The sequence below is a fragment of the Notamacropus eugenii genome, chromosome 3 (assembly GCF_028372415.1).
Source record: "Notamacropus eugenii isolate mMacEug1 chromosome 3, mMacEug1.pri_v2, whole genome shotgun sequence".
In the NCBI taxonomy this organism is placed as follows: Eukaryota; Metazoa; Chordata; class Mammalia; order Diprotodontia; family Macropodidae; genus Notamacropus; species Notamacropus eugenii.
Window position 1 is genome coordinate 39,970,886 of NC_092874.1, and position 15,889 is coordinate 39,986,774.

The window sequence follows — 15,889 nt, forward strand, 5'->3', positions numbered from 1 at the left end:
TGGTTACCATATAGATACCTTGACATGCCATATAAACACCCTGTTTTAATTGAGAACTCAATCTATAATAGGAAAATAGCTGCTCACTATTCTGTAATCAATTTGAGACTCACCACTACATACCTCAAGCCTATTGATAACTCAGTGAATGACCAGGAGCAGTAGTCAGGGAGTTTCAGCATCTGAAGAGTCAATATTTCCTATGTTGTTAGAGACATGTCTCTAGAATGGCTATCTGTGCCCTAGTGGTGTTGGAGCAAAGTGGACTCTCAATGAGGAGGGGCCCCATCACCCACACAACCCACATTATCACTAGGAAATGGTCTTGAAAACAGTAACAAGAACACAACTCTTAAAAAGGGATGTTGTAGTACCCAATTTATTCATAAAACAATACAGTTTAAATATTGATGATGTTTTTCAGTCAAACATTTCACCATCATTCCCAGAATGTTGTGCATTTGGCTGACATGGATTTGCAGAGTTAGGAGCTACTGGGAAGATAGTGTAGATCACACAAAGTCTCTGATTTACACGTTAAAAAAAACAAGTAACAATGAATCAAAACATACACAAAAAATAATAATAATGCTTAATATTGACTTGAAATTTATTTCCTCATCCTTCTAAAGGAAAACCATTGCACTTTCTACTGTCCATGCTTATAAAGCACCTGCCCCTTCTATTCATGAGAGGAATAGATCGAGAGTTGGAAGAGATCTCAGAGGCCATGAGGTCTTAATGCTCCATTTTCTATTTGAGGAAAACTGAGGTCCAGAGAAGTTAATTGGCTTGCCTCACATCACACAGATAGTTCATGGAAGAGCTGGGATTCAAACTTTGATATGGTGACTCCATGAGATTTATAGAAATAAAACATTCAAATTTGTGGCTTAAAAACATTCCAGAAAAAAAATCAAGGAATCATTAATTCCCGCCCCCCCCCCAACATCTTGATGCTTTTAGGTAATTTCTCAAAACACAGTTTGTCACTTTAAGTGAAAGGACAAAACCAACTTAGAGACCTCCTTGAAGTCCTATTACATGGCCTTATTTTCTGTGCATTGAATTGGCAAGTTCCATTGAGATCTATACAACTTTGGGGCTGACAAAAGATGGAACCATCCCTGCAGGCTAGTTAACATGGAGGACAGGGCTGGGCCAAGCTTCTCTATTCTGTAGTAAGAGGTGCAGTAATGAAGCAATGAGACATTGTAGTGTGGACCTGGTGGATTCAGTCTCCTTCCTTCATTCTCATATCTTTGTAGTTTGCTGTGGTCATTCTGCTGCTGGCATAGAGATGGTGCACTTCTCAAGCAGTATAGCGATGTCCTGTATGAGCTGATCTTCCCATTCAATGCCCAAGTCTTTTAGAAGACCCAGGGCTACTTCAAGAAACCTGTGCCTCTCTGTGTCACTCCGTTCCCTAAGCAGAGCCTGACAAGAACAAAGCGATCTTGGCAGAGAAGAATCATAGACATCAACTGCAAAATGGTATTATTTTTATTGGAAACATGCAAAATACAGTCCATGCATCTGCCATTTTGAAAAAATCTTTCATCCTTTAGCAGAGAAAACCAAATACTTTTTTTTTGGCTATGGATGCTCAATAAATATTTCAAAATGCTTTACAGTGTAAAGATAATAAGAAATTTAGCAAAATTTCAACAAACCTGTATAAAAAACAGATACAGATACCATTTTATTTCAAGGCGACATGCTGTAATGTAAAGAGTAAATTCTTTTTTTTTTTTCTTCATAAAAAGTCTTCAACAATACAACTGCTTAACAGATCCAAGCCTTGGGGCTACACATGCAGAAAAAAAATGTCAGTTAAAAATCACCAAAACGTGCTATTTTAATTTTTTTAAGTACTGGAATAGTAGGAATATTAAGTATTAGCAGGAATAATATTTGAGAACTCTGTAAAAGTGTGTGGAGAAGTTCATGGTGCCAGTGTCCTGGAAGACTCATACATATCTGAGGAGCATTTGGGTTTGATTCCTTTGCCGTTGTAATAGTCCACGACTTGATTTGGAACTTCAGCCAAAACGCTCTTTGCCAGTGCGGCTGGAGACGCCTGTAGGAGAGAAGGCACGTGGACTGACATATTTCTAAAGGCTGGGAATGGGAATCATGGGCTCTAGGCAGGCATCTCTCATTCAACAATGCCCTCTTGGGCCTCTACAGCAGTGGTGTCAGGTTCAAATATACGGTACCTAAGGATCCCTGCCACCTTTTATGGACATAGAATACCACACATTAACATTTTCTATGTTCTGTTGTATTTTTATTTTGTTAAATGTTTCCCAATTACATTTTAATCTAGTTTGGGATAAATTTGGGAGTATTGTAGGCTGTATGCTTGACACCTCTGCCCACTTTGATTCAATTTGATTGAATGTTCAACAGACATTTTAAAAATACCTACTGAGAGAGATGTGGTACAAGGCTGCCCTGGGGGAAGGCAGACAAAATTCTAGTACATTTATCCCTCAAGGAGCTTACGTTGTACTGGGAGGTGGGTTAAGTATCTATTCACATAATATGTGATAATTTAAGAGAAAGTTCAGTGACTTTCAGAGAATCGGGAAAACCTTTTCCCTGGGAGGTGGTACTTCACTGGAACCTTAAAAGAAGATAAGGAGGTGGAAACGTAAAAGTGAAAAGGGAATATGTTTGTTTTATGGGGGACAGACTACAAATGCATGGAGGTGGAGGATGAGATGCTGAGGTCATGTACAGCTCATCATCCACTTTTTGCTGGAATGTATTTCTCCTTTTATCTCTCTTTTATCTCTATTTCTACTTCAACATCATTGCTTTAGCTATACATTTGTAAGTCTAGATAAGATATACATGTGTGTATGATCCTAGATATGTGTGTATGCATATATATATATGTATATACGCATACACACATATGTATGTGTGTGTGTATTTGTTGGTTCATTTCCGTTGTGTTCAGTTCTTGATGGCACTATTTGGGATTTTCTTGGCAAAGGTACTAAAGATACTAGGTGTGTCTCTCCCTCTCCCTCTTCCTCTCCCTCTCCCTTCCTCCCTCTCTCTCTTTCTCTCTCTCCCTCTCCCTTCCTCCTTCTCTCTTCCTCTCCCTCTCCCTCTTCCTCTCTCTCTCTCTCTCTCCCTCTTTGTCTCCCTCTCCCTCTCTCTTTCTCCTGGATCTGCCACTTACTACTGTGAAACCTTGGACAAGGTCTTCAGTTTCCTTGTAAAATGAAGGGGTTTAAATAGATAAACTTTTATAGCCCTTCTATAGCTCTAAATTTATACTCATATCTACATCTATCTACACACATATGTACTTATGTATAAAGATATATATGTATAGAGAGAGTATACACACATATAGATTATATATATTATAAAGAGTATTTCATGTAGAGTCAGAAGATCTGAGTTTAAATCCTGACTCTGACATTTATTTGCTGCTCATGTTTAGGCCTGTTTCCTCACCCATAAAAGGAGGAGGAAGATAGACTACATGGTTTTTCCACCTCTATAATCTATGTAATTAGTTACATTCATTACAATAGTTACTGGCCTCTTCATGTGATGGTTGGTGAACATTTTAAATCTGATCAGATTCAGTCCCTAAAGAAGGAACTCAGAACCGTGCATTCTTGAAGTCTCTTCTTGCAGGGCATTAGGCAGTCACTTATATAGAGTAAGAAGGTGGGCACTAAGAGTGCCACTGCTATGGTAAGCCAGTTCAGTCATCTAGTCACCTGTAGAAGTAAATGCATTTTCTTGCACATCTCCAAGGAAGGGTGGTATCAGAATGGGGCAAAGCGCCCATTGTCCAAGTCTACCTGCCATATTTTAGAACTGGAAAGACAAACCTGACATATTTTAGAACTGAAAAGACAAGGAGGGACACTGAACTAGAGAGCTGCTAGCCCATTTAAACCCTTAGTATCTATCACCTGTGCCTGAATTTCCTTGTGGTACCTACATGGAAGAGGTTGATCAGATCTTAGATTAAGAGCTGGAAGGGACCTCAGAGGTCATCTGGCCCAACTCTTCATTTTGCAGAGGAGGAAACTGAGTCGCAAGAAGGAGACATGACTTGCTCACGATCATATAGCCACTAAGCACCACAGGAATTGAATCTAGGACTCCTGACACCAGAGCCAAATTCAATTGTACCAAATTCTTTTCTTGGTACACACACAGGTTGGTGTGTCATGGGCTCCATAAGAGGTGGCTAGTTTATCTCATGGTATTGCTGTAGAAAAGATGGAGAGATATGGGCTCAATGATAGGACAATGAAATGGACAGAGAATGACTGAATCGCTAGACTGAAAAGTAGTCCTTAAAGGTCTGGTGAGGCTTGGTGGAGTGTTCCAGGAATCTATCCTTTCCCCTGTGCAACGTGGCATTTGTCAATGACCAGGATAAAGACATGTTGTTCATGTCATGTCTGAGTTTTTGTGACCCCATTTGGGGTTTTCTTGGCAAAGATACTGGAATGACTTGCCATTTCCTTCTCCAGCTCATTTTACAGATGAGGAAACTGAAGCAAACAGGGTTAAATGACTTGCCTAGGCTCACATAGCTAGTAAGTATCTGAGGCCATATTTGAACTCAGGAAGGTGAGTCTTCCTGACTTGAGGCCCAGTTCTCTGCCCATTTGTACCATTGTAGCTGCCCCCCTCGATAAAGACATAGATCCTATCATTATCAAGTGTTCAGATGACAAAACTTCTCCGAAGGATGACTAGTGCACTGGATCAGGGTCCAAACACCTTGTCAGGTCCAAAATGATTTTGGGGCTTTGGGATAAGTCTAAAAATATGAAGTTCTGATTGGGGAGAAATGTAAAGTCCAACACTTGCAACAATGATCTCATTGGAACCACTTGATAGATAAGAGATCTCAGAGAGGGTAAATTATTTTCCCAAGCTTACAGCAAACTTGGGACTAGAGCCCAGGTGTCCTGACTCAGACCACTGAACTTGCCATTATACCACTCCTTGATGTCTCTCTCCATGGAACCAAATCACACTAGAGGGCAGCATAGTTCAGAGGAAAGAGCACTGGGTTTGAATCCTGCCTCATGCATACTATCTGTGTGACCTCTGTGCCAGTCTTTTAACCTCCAGAGCCTCTTTCCTCATCTGTAAAATGAAAGGGTCAGACTGGGTAGCCTTGGAGGTTTTTCCCAACCCTAGAGCTAGGATCCTGTGAACTGAACTGAATTTCTGTAATGCCTGTGAGGTGTGGTGGGTTTTTATTTTATTTTGACATGTTCTTATGTACTTTGTAGCTAGTAGAAATCCATCTCTGTGGGAGTGGGCTCAATTTTATCCTCTTTTCAAAAAATGAGTGTTCTTACAAAGCAGAAATGTAATTGGGAATAAGAACTTTGCATTCAACCCAGCCTAGGGTTTTCAGGAATTCCTGCCAGGGTCCCAGGAGCTCAAGAAAAATGCTGTTCAGGTAGGATGACGGCTATCATCATGAGCCTGTATCATTAAGAAAGATACTGACATTGACCCAGTGTTGAAGCCAGTCCCATGCCCAGTGGTATCATAGGTTCCAGTTAGTGCGAATAAGGAATCTCTTGAAATGGTCACATTTATTTGATATCATAATTATGTAAAATATGTGAAAATTGATTCTAGACCAAGAGAAACTTATGATATGACTTTGAATACTGTGGCTAGTCAGCTAAGTGACTTACTAAGCTCATATGCTAGAGTCTGTAAAGGTTAGTCTGGAATACATTTATCAATAATACATTCCTTAATCCTTCTCCCCCTCCTTGTATCCCTGCTTCCCAAGAAAAACCTGCTTACATGTTTAAAGTTCCGGAATGGCACAAACTGGACAATATCTCGGAGGACAGGCTCTCCCTTGGGGGACCTCAGAATCCCGTCGTCCCCATCCAGCATCTGCATGTCGCTGAAGTCGGCATTGCCAACACCAACTATTATAACTGACATGGGGAGGTGGGAGGCATGGACGATGGCCTCCCTGGTGTCAGCCATGTCTGTGATGACGCCATCTGTCAGGATCAGGAGGATGAAATATTGCTGTATTCAGGAGATGGAAGAGGTTGGGGTAAGATGGCAGGGAGAGAAAGAGGAGAGAGGGAGACAAGGATGACAGCAATCAGGCAACTGGTACCATAATGACTTGCTAGATCTTATCCCCAAAGCCATAGGTGGTTTGCAATATATAGAAAATATGGTAGAAGATCACGGATCCTTCCTATACTCTGGTCTTGTTTTAAGCAATAAAATGGCCCACAATGCAACTTATGGTAATATTTGCCACAAGAAATATCTCAGGAACTGACAAACTCCAATATAATTTTTACAACACTGCTATGGTGCCCAATCTGCAGAGTGCGTCAGTGTTGGGGAACTAAAAGTCTATCATCATCTGAAAATCCAGAATGACCATCTTGGGGAAAATGCACTTAAAAGGCCATAAAGGTGAATTTGATGTTTAGTTCTCCCTTTCCCCATAAGCCTAAAAATGTGTGTTTAAAAATTAGAGCTCAGCCAAAGACATAACTGAAGAACACTTCAGAATGAGTAGTAAATTGAAACTAGTCATAAAAGAAGAGTGTGGAGATAAAAATTTTATAACTCTGTTCATCTCGTGATCTGAAAGTATTTTACAGGAACAAAAAGTCTGCTTCTTTGCTACAAACTGTATCCATAGCCTTGGTTGACAAGACATTGGCCCATTGATTCTACTGATCTGAAGGAGGGTGGGCATGAGCGTGTAGAGGGATCAGTGTAAGTCCGTACTAGTACTATGGAAAGTAGAAAACAAAGCATGAAACTCAAGTCCTGATACAACACCCATAGTGGTATTTTCACATAATCTGTGAAACATGACATCAACTCATCTCAGTTTTTCTTTCTGCCCCGTTTCTACCTATGGTTTTATTTCTCTCTATAGCCTGCTCTGTGTTGGTACATCCCCACACTCCAGATAATAAAATAAAATAGGAAAATAGCTCATTGGATAGATCCTTTAGAGGGGATTTATGGGAAAATACCTGGGAACCTGCCATTCTCCTACATTCAAAAAATGCTATTAAGGATTCATTTGCACTTCTATAGGATCATACTTTTTAGGTTCTTAACTCTGACCTATTACAGTCATTCCATTTGAGCTAGTTTCTATTACCCCCTTTTCATGTTATCTCAATTTGTTATTATTTTTTCAACTGAGAGAAGATCAAGAAATTGAAGCAGGCTGCAAAGAATGAAGGGAAGAACCAGTAGGATGGGTCAAAGAGACTGATGCCCATTTTACTATCCCAGGGCCTCAACTGCCCAGTTCATTTTCCAGAAAGATTCCCCCCCACCCCCAGAGAGCTCATCTTCTATATGGGAAAGGTATGATGGTCAGATGCCAACAGAGAAGAGATGGGTTGAGGAATTCCAGGTTCTGTGCCTCTCCCCTTACCGATGCCTCCTTGGTGTTGGTCTCCTCGGACGCAGACTTAGCCACCTTTTGGATGATAGGGGCAATGTTGGTGGGCCCGTAGAGTTGTAGCTTAGGGAGGCAACTCTGGTAGGCTTCAACAACTCCTTGGATTCCTGAAGAAGAAATCAGACAAAATGATAGCGTGAACAGGTAGAAGTGAAAACCCTTCATGGTGTTCACCTCAGGGTGGATTCATCGAGGGTAGGAATGATGGGACATGATTGGGACATATGTAGGCAGAGGGATCCTGTGGTCCAGGGTCCAGGGATAGGGACAGAGTCCCTGTCCAGGAATTAGAGTGTCAGTTAAAAAGTATTGCCAGGGTCAGGAATTCATTCATGAGGGAGGTATCATGGGGCCATTGAAGCTGGGTGAGAAACAGTAGAAAGGTAGAAGAGTGGGAGGGAAGGTAGCATTTCATGTTTATATCTTGTTCCAATATTGTTCCACAGGAAGTGGGACCTTCCAGCCTGATCGTGTGTGGATCATTTATTGGCGTGTACATCAGAGAGGCATGATTTCATCAGGGTGGATACTCCCCCTCTGACATAGATGTGGCCCCTTTTCATCTTAGTTAGGCAGTATTGGTGAGCTGCTATAGCCAACCTGGTGATGAGCCTGTCTAGTTTTAGCTAAGCTTGTCCTCTGAGAGACAGTCTATCGCTAGACCCCTATGCAACGCCTTAGCTTAATTCCACTGACATGGCCTTTGAAAACCCAAGGTCATCTCCACAATGAGTCACCTGAGGGGGAGTAGCTGACATTTACTTGTTAATAGTAGGGAAATTATTCCAAATTTGATTTAATCTCATAAGCAATTATTAAGTTCCTATGACATGTAAGACACTGAGTTAAGTACTAGGTATCCCTAAAAGACAAAATAAAAAAAAAGTCCCTGTCCTCAATGAGATTATATTTTACTGGGGGAGACAATGAGGGAAAAGGAAACAAGTATTAAATTCAGGGTTTCCTTATCCATTTTCCCATTGCTGGATTTTTGTTCTTCATTCATTTTAGTCATGTCTGACTCTTTGTGACCCTACTTGGGGTTTTCTTAGCAGAGATACTGGAGTGATTTGCCATTTCTCCAGTTCATTTTACAGATGAGGAAACTGAGGCAGTCAGGATTAAATGACTTGCCCAGGGTCACACAGAAAGTATCTGAGGCTAGTTTTGAACTTAGATCTTCCTGATTGTAGGCCCTCTCCCTAGTACCACCTAATTGACCCTCTACTAGATAGCGTAATGGTTAAAATTAAGGTAAACTGAAGGACAAAGTTCTGAGCATAATCAATTTATTAGTAAAGCATGAATTTATCAATAAATAAGATCTCAGCTTTCTCAGCAAAGCTAAGGCCCCAAATGAAAGAGACGATTCTTTTTTATAGTTTTGGGGAGTACATATCAAAAATCAGGACTTAGTAGGTGGGGAAGAAGTTATTATTGATTAAAAGAACTTGACCTCATCAATGGGAAAATCAATATGATTAGCTACAGAGCCAAGATGTGTTGGATAATATGACTGGCTGAAAATTGGGAATGAAAGGCAAACAACAGCCCCCTCCTTCCATGCTGTGACTAAAGCAATGTTCATTGTTAGAGTCCACCTGCAAGGTTAGAGGTAGTGGATAACAAACCAGACATCCTTGACACAGGAACAGAACAATGATGAATAAGTTCGCTAAACTTAACTCGTTACAGGTCAGCTGGATTGTGAACTAAATTTAGAGACGAAGACTTAAGGGCAATTATGAGGCAAAAGTAATTAAGTGGAAATAGGATCAATTAAAAGATGATACAGAATCAATTATCCTTGCAGAGTGCTTAGCACACAGTAGGTGCTTAATAAATGCTGGTTTACTTACTGTTCTAGGTGTCTGCTTCTCTATTGCTTTTGCTTTTTCCTTGTTCAGCCTCCCTTCCTTACATTGGGCAGCTAGGTAGATACAGATAGCTGTATGACTCTGGGCAAGTCACTTAAGCCTGTGTGCCTCCTCCCATCTGAGAAATGAGCTGGAGAAGGAAATGGCAAACTACTCCAGCATCTCTGCCAAGAACACCCCAAAGGGGGTCACAAAGTGTCCAATATGATTGAGCAGCAGCCTTAAGGGAAGGATCCTGAAATGGCATTGTGTTTCTGAGTAAGGTTTGGGGAGTTTCTCGAAGTCTCATCTGGTTTTTTTTAAATCTACTTCATGTCAGCCTGTATATCAGATCTTGGAATCTGGATGAGGAACTTTGTTGTGTTCTCACAGAGAGGCTGTTCTGTAACTCTTTGAAGACATCAGCATCCATCTTGCCCCTTCCTCAAGTCTCTAGTTTGAACTGTAGCTTCCAAATTATTATTCATCCTTGTTCTGCAGATCAGCTAAGTTCAGGGATGCTTCCTATTGGTTGAGATAAAACAGGCTTGACTTTCCTTCCCAGAGCATGGGGCAGACGGGTTGTAAGAGCATGGGGCAGATGGGGACAGCTTGTTTCTAAGACTGACTTGGTTGGAATCAAATAGTTCTTGGAGTTTAAGCTGCTGGATATGGGGAGGAAAGGGGATGAAGCCAGAATGTGCATATTATACACAGAAAGGGGAGGGAGAGGAAGGAGTGAAAGCAGGGCCTTGGGAGAGTAGAATGATCCAGAAATAGGGGCTCTGCTGTACTGCTGCCAAACACATGATGATTGTCCATGGTGGTGCCAAGTTAACTGTTGGTGACTGTGTGAAAGTTAAGCTTGGGATTCAAGGTCTCTCCAGCTCAATGCAGCCAGAAGGTATGTTATCCTGGCACATGTTCCTTCCCTTTTAAGCCTGTTGGGGAGGAAATTAGAAATTGGAAGCAAGGCATAATGGAAAGAACTCACTTAGGATCTAGAGGCAGGAGACCTGGGTTCAAGTAGACCAGGCTTCTCCTAAGATTTGCTAGTTGTGTGAGTAAATGAATGAGAAAAAGCATTCATTAAGCATTTACTATGTGCCAAATACTAAGGATATAAATGGAAAAATAAATGAGATCTAAGAGCTCACGCTTTAACTGAGAGAGACAACACATAAAAGATTCTCCTTTGCAGGGAGGATGAAAGGTCTCAAAGTTTTAATGGAGCATAGAGACCTTAGGTAGAGTCAGTATGTTAGATGAGAGTGTCAGGGGTCTGAGAGGCATAGAGGCTGGACAGATGGTAAGTCTTGGAGAACCGTAGGGACAATGACTAGTGTCAAGTCATATCTCTTTGACCCTTAATTTCTTCATCTGTAAAATGGAGATAATTGGATTTTCACTGCCTATAGGGCTGCTATAAGCAAAGTGCTAGAATATGAGTTGGATTGCTACCTAGTCCAATGGCATATTGAAACATTTGGGGCATGTTTATTGTGGCAGTGTTATGTGAACATACTGGAGGGGAAGAAAGACTGGGATAATTCTGTTTTTTAAACAATCATTTGTTTGTTGGTTGGTTTATTTAGCAGAGTTGAACAAGGAAACCTTTGGATGAAGCTGATAGAATGGGGAACCTTAGAGGTGTCCTTTTTGGGGGTCTAGGAGGGTACAGGGCTCACTACTTCTATGCTTCATCTCTCATCATATCTGAACACAGGACACATAGATTTAACGTATAATCCATGTGTGTGAGTGACTCTTGGATGTGTTTTAAAGGGATCCAAAGGACTGACAAAGAGCCTTACTTCCTGAGTGAGCATTGCCTTCCCTCTAGTATAGGCTTTGGCCTTATGTGCCCTGAACATGCACATTTCGGCTAAATTCTCAAAGCACAAGGAAGTCATCGTAAGGCTCATAGGGTGATAGGACCATAGTTCACAGGACCATAGACTGAGAGTTGGAAATCACATTAAAGGCTGTCTTGTTCAAGCCCCTCCCTTACAGATGAAGAAAATGAGACCCAATGACAGTAAATAACTTAGAGCCACCCATGTCCTTGGACCGCAATTCTAACATTCTTTTTACTGGACCATGCAGCACCAGGTTGAATATTCCTGGCTTCAAAAGCAATGGGGCTGGCCCTGTTATTTATTGTGTCTGTAACTCTGGGCAAATCCAGTACAAGTCAACAAAAATTTAATAAGCACCTATTGTGTACAAAGCAGGAAGCAGTGCAGTGGACAGAGCACCGGACCTGGAGGGAAGAAGGCCTGAGTTCAAATTTGGCCTCAGACACTAACTGTGGACCCTGGGCAAGGCTGTTTGCCTTAATCATTACACTGGAGAAAGAAATGGCAGACCACTCTAGTATCTTTGCCAAGAAAATCTCATCTGTGTTTTGGTCCACATGGTCATGAAGAGTTGAACATGACTGAATAGCAAAAATACAGAAGGCACGGTGCTGAAGAAAATATAAAAGACAGTTCCTGCCTTCAAGGACCAATTACTTCATTCTCTGGTGCTCAGTTTCCTGGTATGCAAAAATGAGAGGGCTGTATATCATCTCTATATATCACCTCTACTGTCCCTCCTAATTTTCAATCTTATTATCTCAAGCCATTTTTTCAAGCTCCTTCCCCTTCCTATTCCTCACACTCCTGGGAATTGACAAATAACACTTGTCATTAGAGAAAGTACCATCGTAGGAATCCCAAGGCTGATTTTGGTACAGAAGGTCAACCTTAGATCCAGGAATGATTGCCATACTATGGTTTTGTATGTGAGAAGCAGAGTGTCTCGGAGAATTGGAAATGAAAAGGACCTCTAGGTAATCAAACCCACCTCCTTCCTCCTCAACCCTCCATTTTACAAACGAGGAAACTAAGGCCCAGAAAAATGAAACGATTTGCCCAAAGTTATAAGAATAAGTAACTGAGGAAGGATTCAAACCCAGGTCCTCCGACCCCAAATAAACTCCAAATCTCAAGCTCTTTCCATTGTGTTATGTTGCACACATGGAAAGTGCTGTAAGATCGGCTTATATTTTAAACTGTGATTTTTACCTGCACATTCTGGATTGTCTTCATTAAAATTGATTGCAAAGTCGTGAGAGACCTAGACACCAATGAAAAAAATGAAATAAAAAAGGAAGAGAAAAGAATTACAATTTTAATCCATTAAGGAGGCCCTGGGGTTTAAAGTTTGCAAACAAATGTCCATTACATTCATTATGGTTTTAGCAGCAGGAATCATCTTAAGCTTTTCTCCAATCAATCCAAGAAGAAAGATAAATTCTCAGCTCCCTAGGGAGTAGAAGTGACAGGAAAATTTGTTGAATAAGGTTTGGTAGGGAATGGGGGTAATGGAGAGGAAAGATGTCTAAGAAAAATAGAAAGAAATACAAGTCTAAATAGCCTGGGAATGCTAGACACAGATTGGTGACTTGGATTCTGGAGGGGTCTATGACCTGGGTGATCAGTGTTTTAAAAAATAACAGTTTTGTAGTCTAATCGAGCCTTCTGTGCATAATAAACAGGAGCTCAGCTTTGAGGTGTTGGTATTTCAGTATAAATTCAAAGCAAAGGAAAACAGGAAGAATAAGAAAAAGTAGAAAATATCCACATAAATACAGGGGCAATTGACCACAATCAAATTTTTGAAAAGCACCAAAGCAGCAGACTTACCTCTAGCCTAGCTTCCTATACATTTTTTTTTTAATTACTGTTCATGGTTGATATATACAAGGACAGACAACAGGATAGTTTTCTTTCTGAAAACTCCCAGGATACAAGGGGTGGCAAGGAGCTCTAGTGTCTGGAACTTACTATAGCTGGACATCTAAGAGAAAAGAAAATGGTCTTCCCAATATTGAGAGAATCTTGGTATAGATACACCCCACCCCTCACAGTAAGAAGGGATCACTAATTAAAGCAAGGGGAAACTCATACCCGAACATCTTTCCAATTCCCCCTCATTTGAGAAAGCATTGTGGAGTGGATAGAACACTGAAATCAGAGTCAGCAGCACCTGGGTTTGAGTTCCATCTCAGATAGATCTTGTCATGTGACTATTATGTTGTTTAATCTCTCTGGGCCTCAATTTGCTCATCTGTATAAAGAGAGTGTTGCATGTAATGACCTCTAAGGTCTCTTCCAGTTCTAAATTTATGATCTCTGAGAGCTAGTAGCTAATTGGATTAGAAGAGAAACTCCCTTTATACATAGAGTTCAAAGGCTCTTGAAGGAACCTCAGGTGCTAGATGGAATATTTAAAACTTACATGAGTCCAGAATTGTGACTTGGGAAAATTATTTTTTACAAATTTGAGGATCCGATCGTTGTAGTACCTGATCCATTTGGGAGGAGCCTGCAAGCTGGTAAATAGGTCACTGGGGTAAAAGCCCATCACCACACCTGGTGCCCTCTTCCCCAGCTGTTTCCTTGAGAGTGAAGTTGAAAAAAGGGCAGAAAAGGTTTAAAGCACCTTAGGACCCATGTTAAGAAGGGGAGACAAATCAGTGGAGTAGGGACCAGAAGGGTAACGAGGGTGGAGCAGTAGGGGGTTTGTCCAAGGAACCTCCATTTTAAATGATGTTGAAATTTAACATGGTCATTCCTACAGCAGCGATAGAAACAACCAAAGTTAGCAAGAATAATTAGCAAAAATAGGAAGACACCAGATGGACATCGTTAATAATGCTCATCTGTGAGCTTATGGCAACCAATTTCCCTCCTGCTCCTGAATTTGTCTGAATTATTTCTTGTGTTATTTGCATATCACAAATAAAGTTCATGGGAGAATACCTTTTGTGTTGCTTATTCAAAGGGCCAAAATGGCTTCTGTTGGTTTGGGGATCTCTACCTTGGCGGGGCGTAATCTGAGAATTGTTTTCAAGTTGGGAATGTGAGGTGGAAAGGAGCCAGAAGTAAAAGCACCGGCCAGGGTGGCTTTTGCCAACAACAATGGGGTGTAGGCCTAAGAGAGACTTGAGCCAAGGCGAATACTTGGTCTTCTATTTCACATAGTCTCTAAAAGAAATATTCTGTTTGGGGAACCGACTTTTACCTAACCTTGTCCTTAGGGCATATCCCAGACTAAGGCTCTACCAGGAATGCCTGTTCCTATATGTCTGCATGGATCCTCCCATGTTACTGCATTTGAATATTTCATGCCATCTCTTATGATGTCTAGTTGTTCATTATTTTCACCATGACCCTATTTGGGGTTTTTTTTGACAAACATACTGGTGTGGTTTGCCATTTCCTTCTCCTGCTCATTTTACAGATGAGGAAACACAATTAAGTGACTTGCCCAGGGTCACACAGCTAGGAAGTGTCTGAGGGAAGATTTGAACACAGGAAGATGAGTTTGGTACTCTGCACTATGGTGTCACCTAGCTACCCTCTACTGAAGTATATATGTAAATATGTGCATATATGTGTGTGTATATATATATATATATATATATATGTGTATGTGTGTTTATATGTATATGTGTGTATGTGTATATGCTTTGAGAAGCAATGTGTTGGTCTCACTAGCCTGCCAAAGGATTCCATGCCACAAAAATCATTGCTACTGGTTCCTTCACAAACCAGATTTAAACCCAGATGAGGGGATCTGCTAGAAGCACATTTAAAAAACATTTTGGCAGTGCTACAAGATACTCTGAATCACAAGAAATAGACTTACTGAATATTTCTCCAATGCTAGGGGATATGTCCTCAAGAAGTATTCCTCTGGTCTGTTTCGGGAGCTATCCAGCATTATACTTGACTGATTCCTTTATGGTAGATCATAGACCAAGTGTTTCAGTCTGTGATGATCTAACCTCAATGTTTCTACATGGCTCAGTTCTTCTATCCACATGGGGAAGGGGATAAGGGAATGATATATTTGACCTACTATGTGTCAGACATTGTGTTAAGTGCTACATAGGTATAGTTTAAGCCAAACCTTAACAAATGAAGGCTAGTAATATTCTTGAGAGGATCTCAAGCACTACAAAAAATTATTCCCCTCCCCTCCAATCCCCACCAACTCACCGTGTACTCTGGAGGTATCCTGGCTCCAAAACCAAAAGCTGGAAACATTTTGTCACTGAAACGAAGATTAAAAAAAAAACCTGATGGCTTTAATTTGCTTTCTGATAAAGAAAGCAGGAATCTACATTACTTGTCTGGGAGAAGTTATGGCATGAAATCAGATGGTCCTAACAGAATAGGAGCACAGACTGAGGTTTGCAGGGGACATTAGCGGCAGGCCATCTTGTTCAAACTTTTATTTTACAGATGAAGAAACTGAGGCCTAGAGAAATACACTGACTTGTTCACGATCCCACAAGTAGTAAGTGACAGGGCCTGTATCTGAACTCAAATCCAGGATGTTTGTCCCCAGGCTTCACTTCCTCTTCAGGTATAATGGGAAATAAGGAGTGTACGGGGTGACAAAAATCAAGCCTCACAAACCTCATTTAGTTATGGGTCTCAACCTTCTCCTGACTTTTTGCTGGATTTAATAACAAGGAGAGGAAGGGCCTCAAGGT

General features: G+C 40.9%; 1 protein-coding gene across 2 annotated transcripts in view; it reads right to left on the bottom strand.

Annotated features, from left to right (window-relative positions):
• Positions 1-1,485: 1,485 nt before the first annotated feature.
• CPNE4 (copine 4) overlaps positions 1,486-15,889 on the bottom strand; it is a 433,799-nt gene continuing 419,395 nt past the window's right edge. For both annotated transcript variants that reach the window (XM_072651321.1, XM_072651322.1), the window contains exons 12-16: positions 15,390-15,444; positions 12,408-12,459; positions 7,454-7,587; positions 5,824-6,060; positions 1,486-2,080 (exon numbers count right to left, since the gene is read on the bottom strand). In XM_072651321.1, coding sequence (XP_072507422.1) covers positions 1,946-2,080; positions 5,824-6,060; positions 7,454-7,587; positions 12,408-12,459; positions 15,390-15,444 — 613 coding nt within the window. In that variant the 3' untranslated portion in view covers positions 1,486-1,945. The remainder of the gene's footprint in view (positions 2,081-5,823; positions 6,061-7,453; positions 7,588-12,407; positions 12,460-15,389; positions 15,445-15,889) is intronic.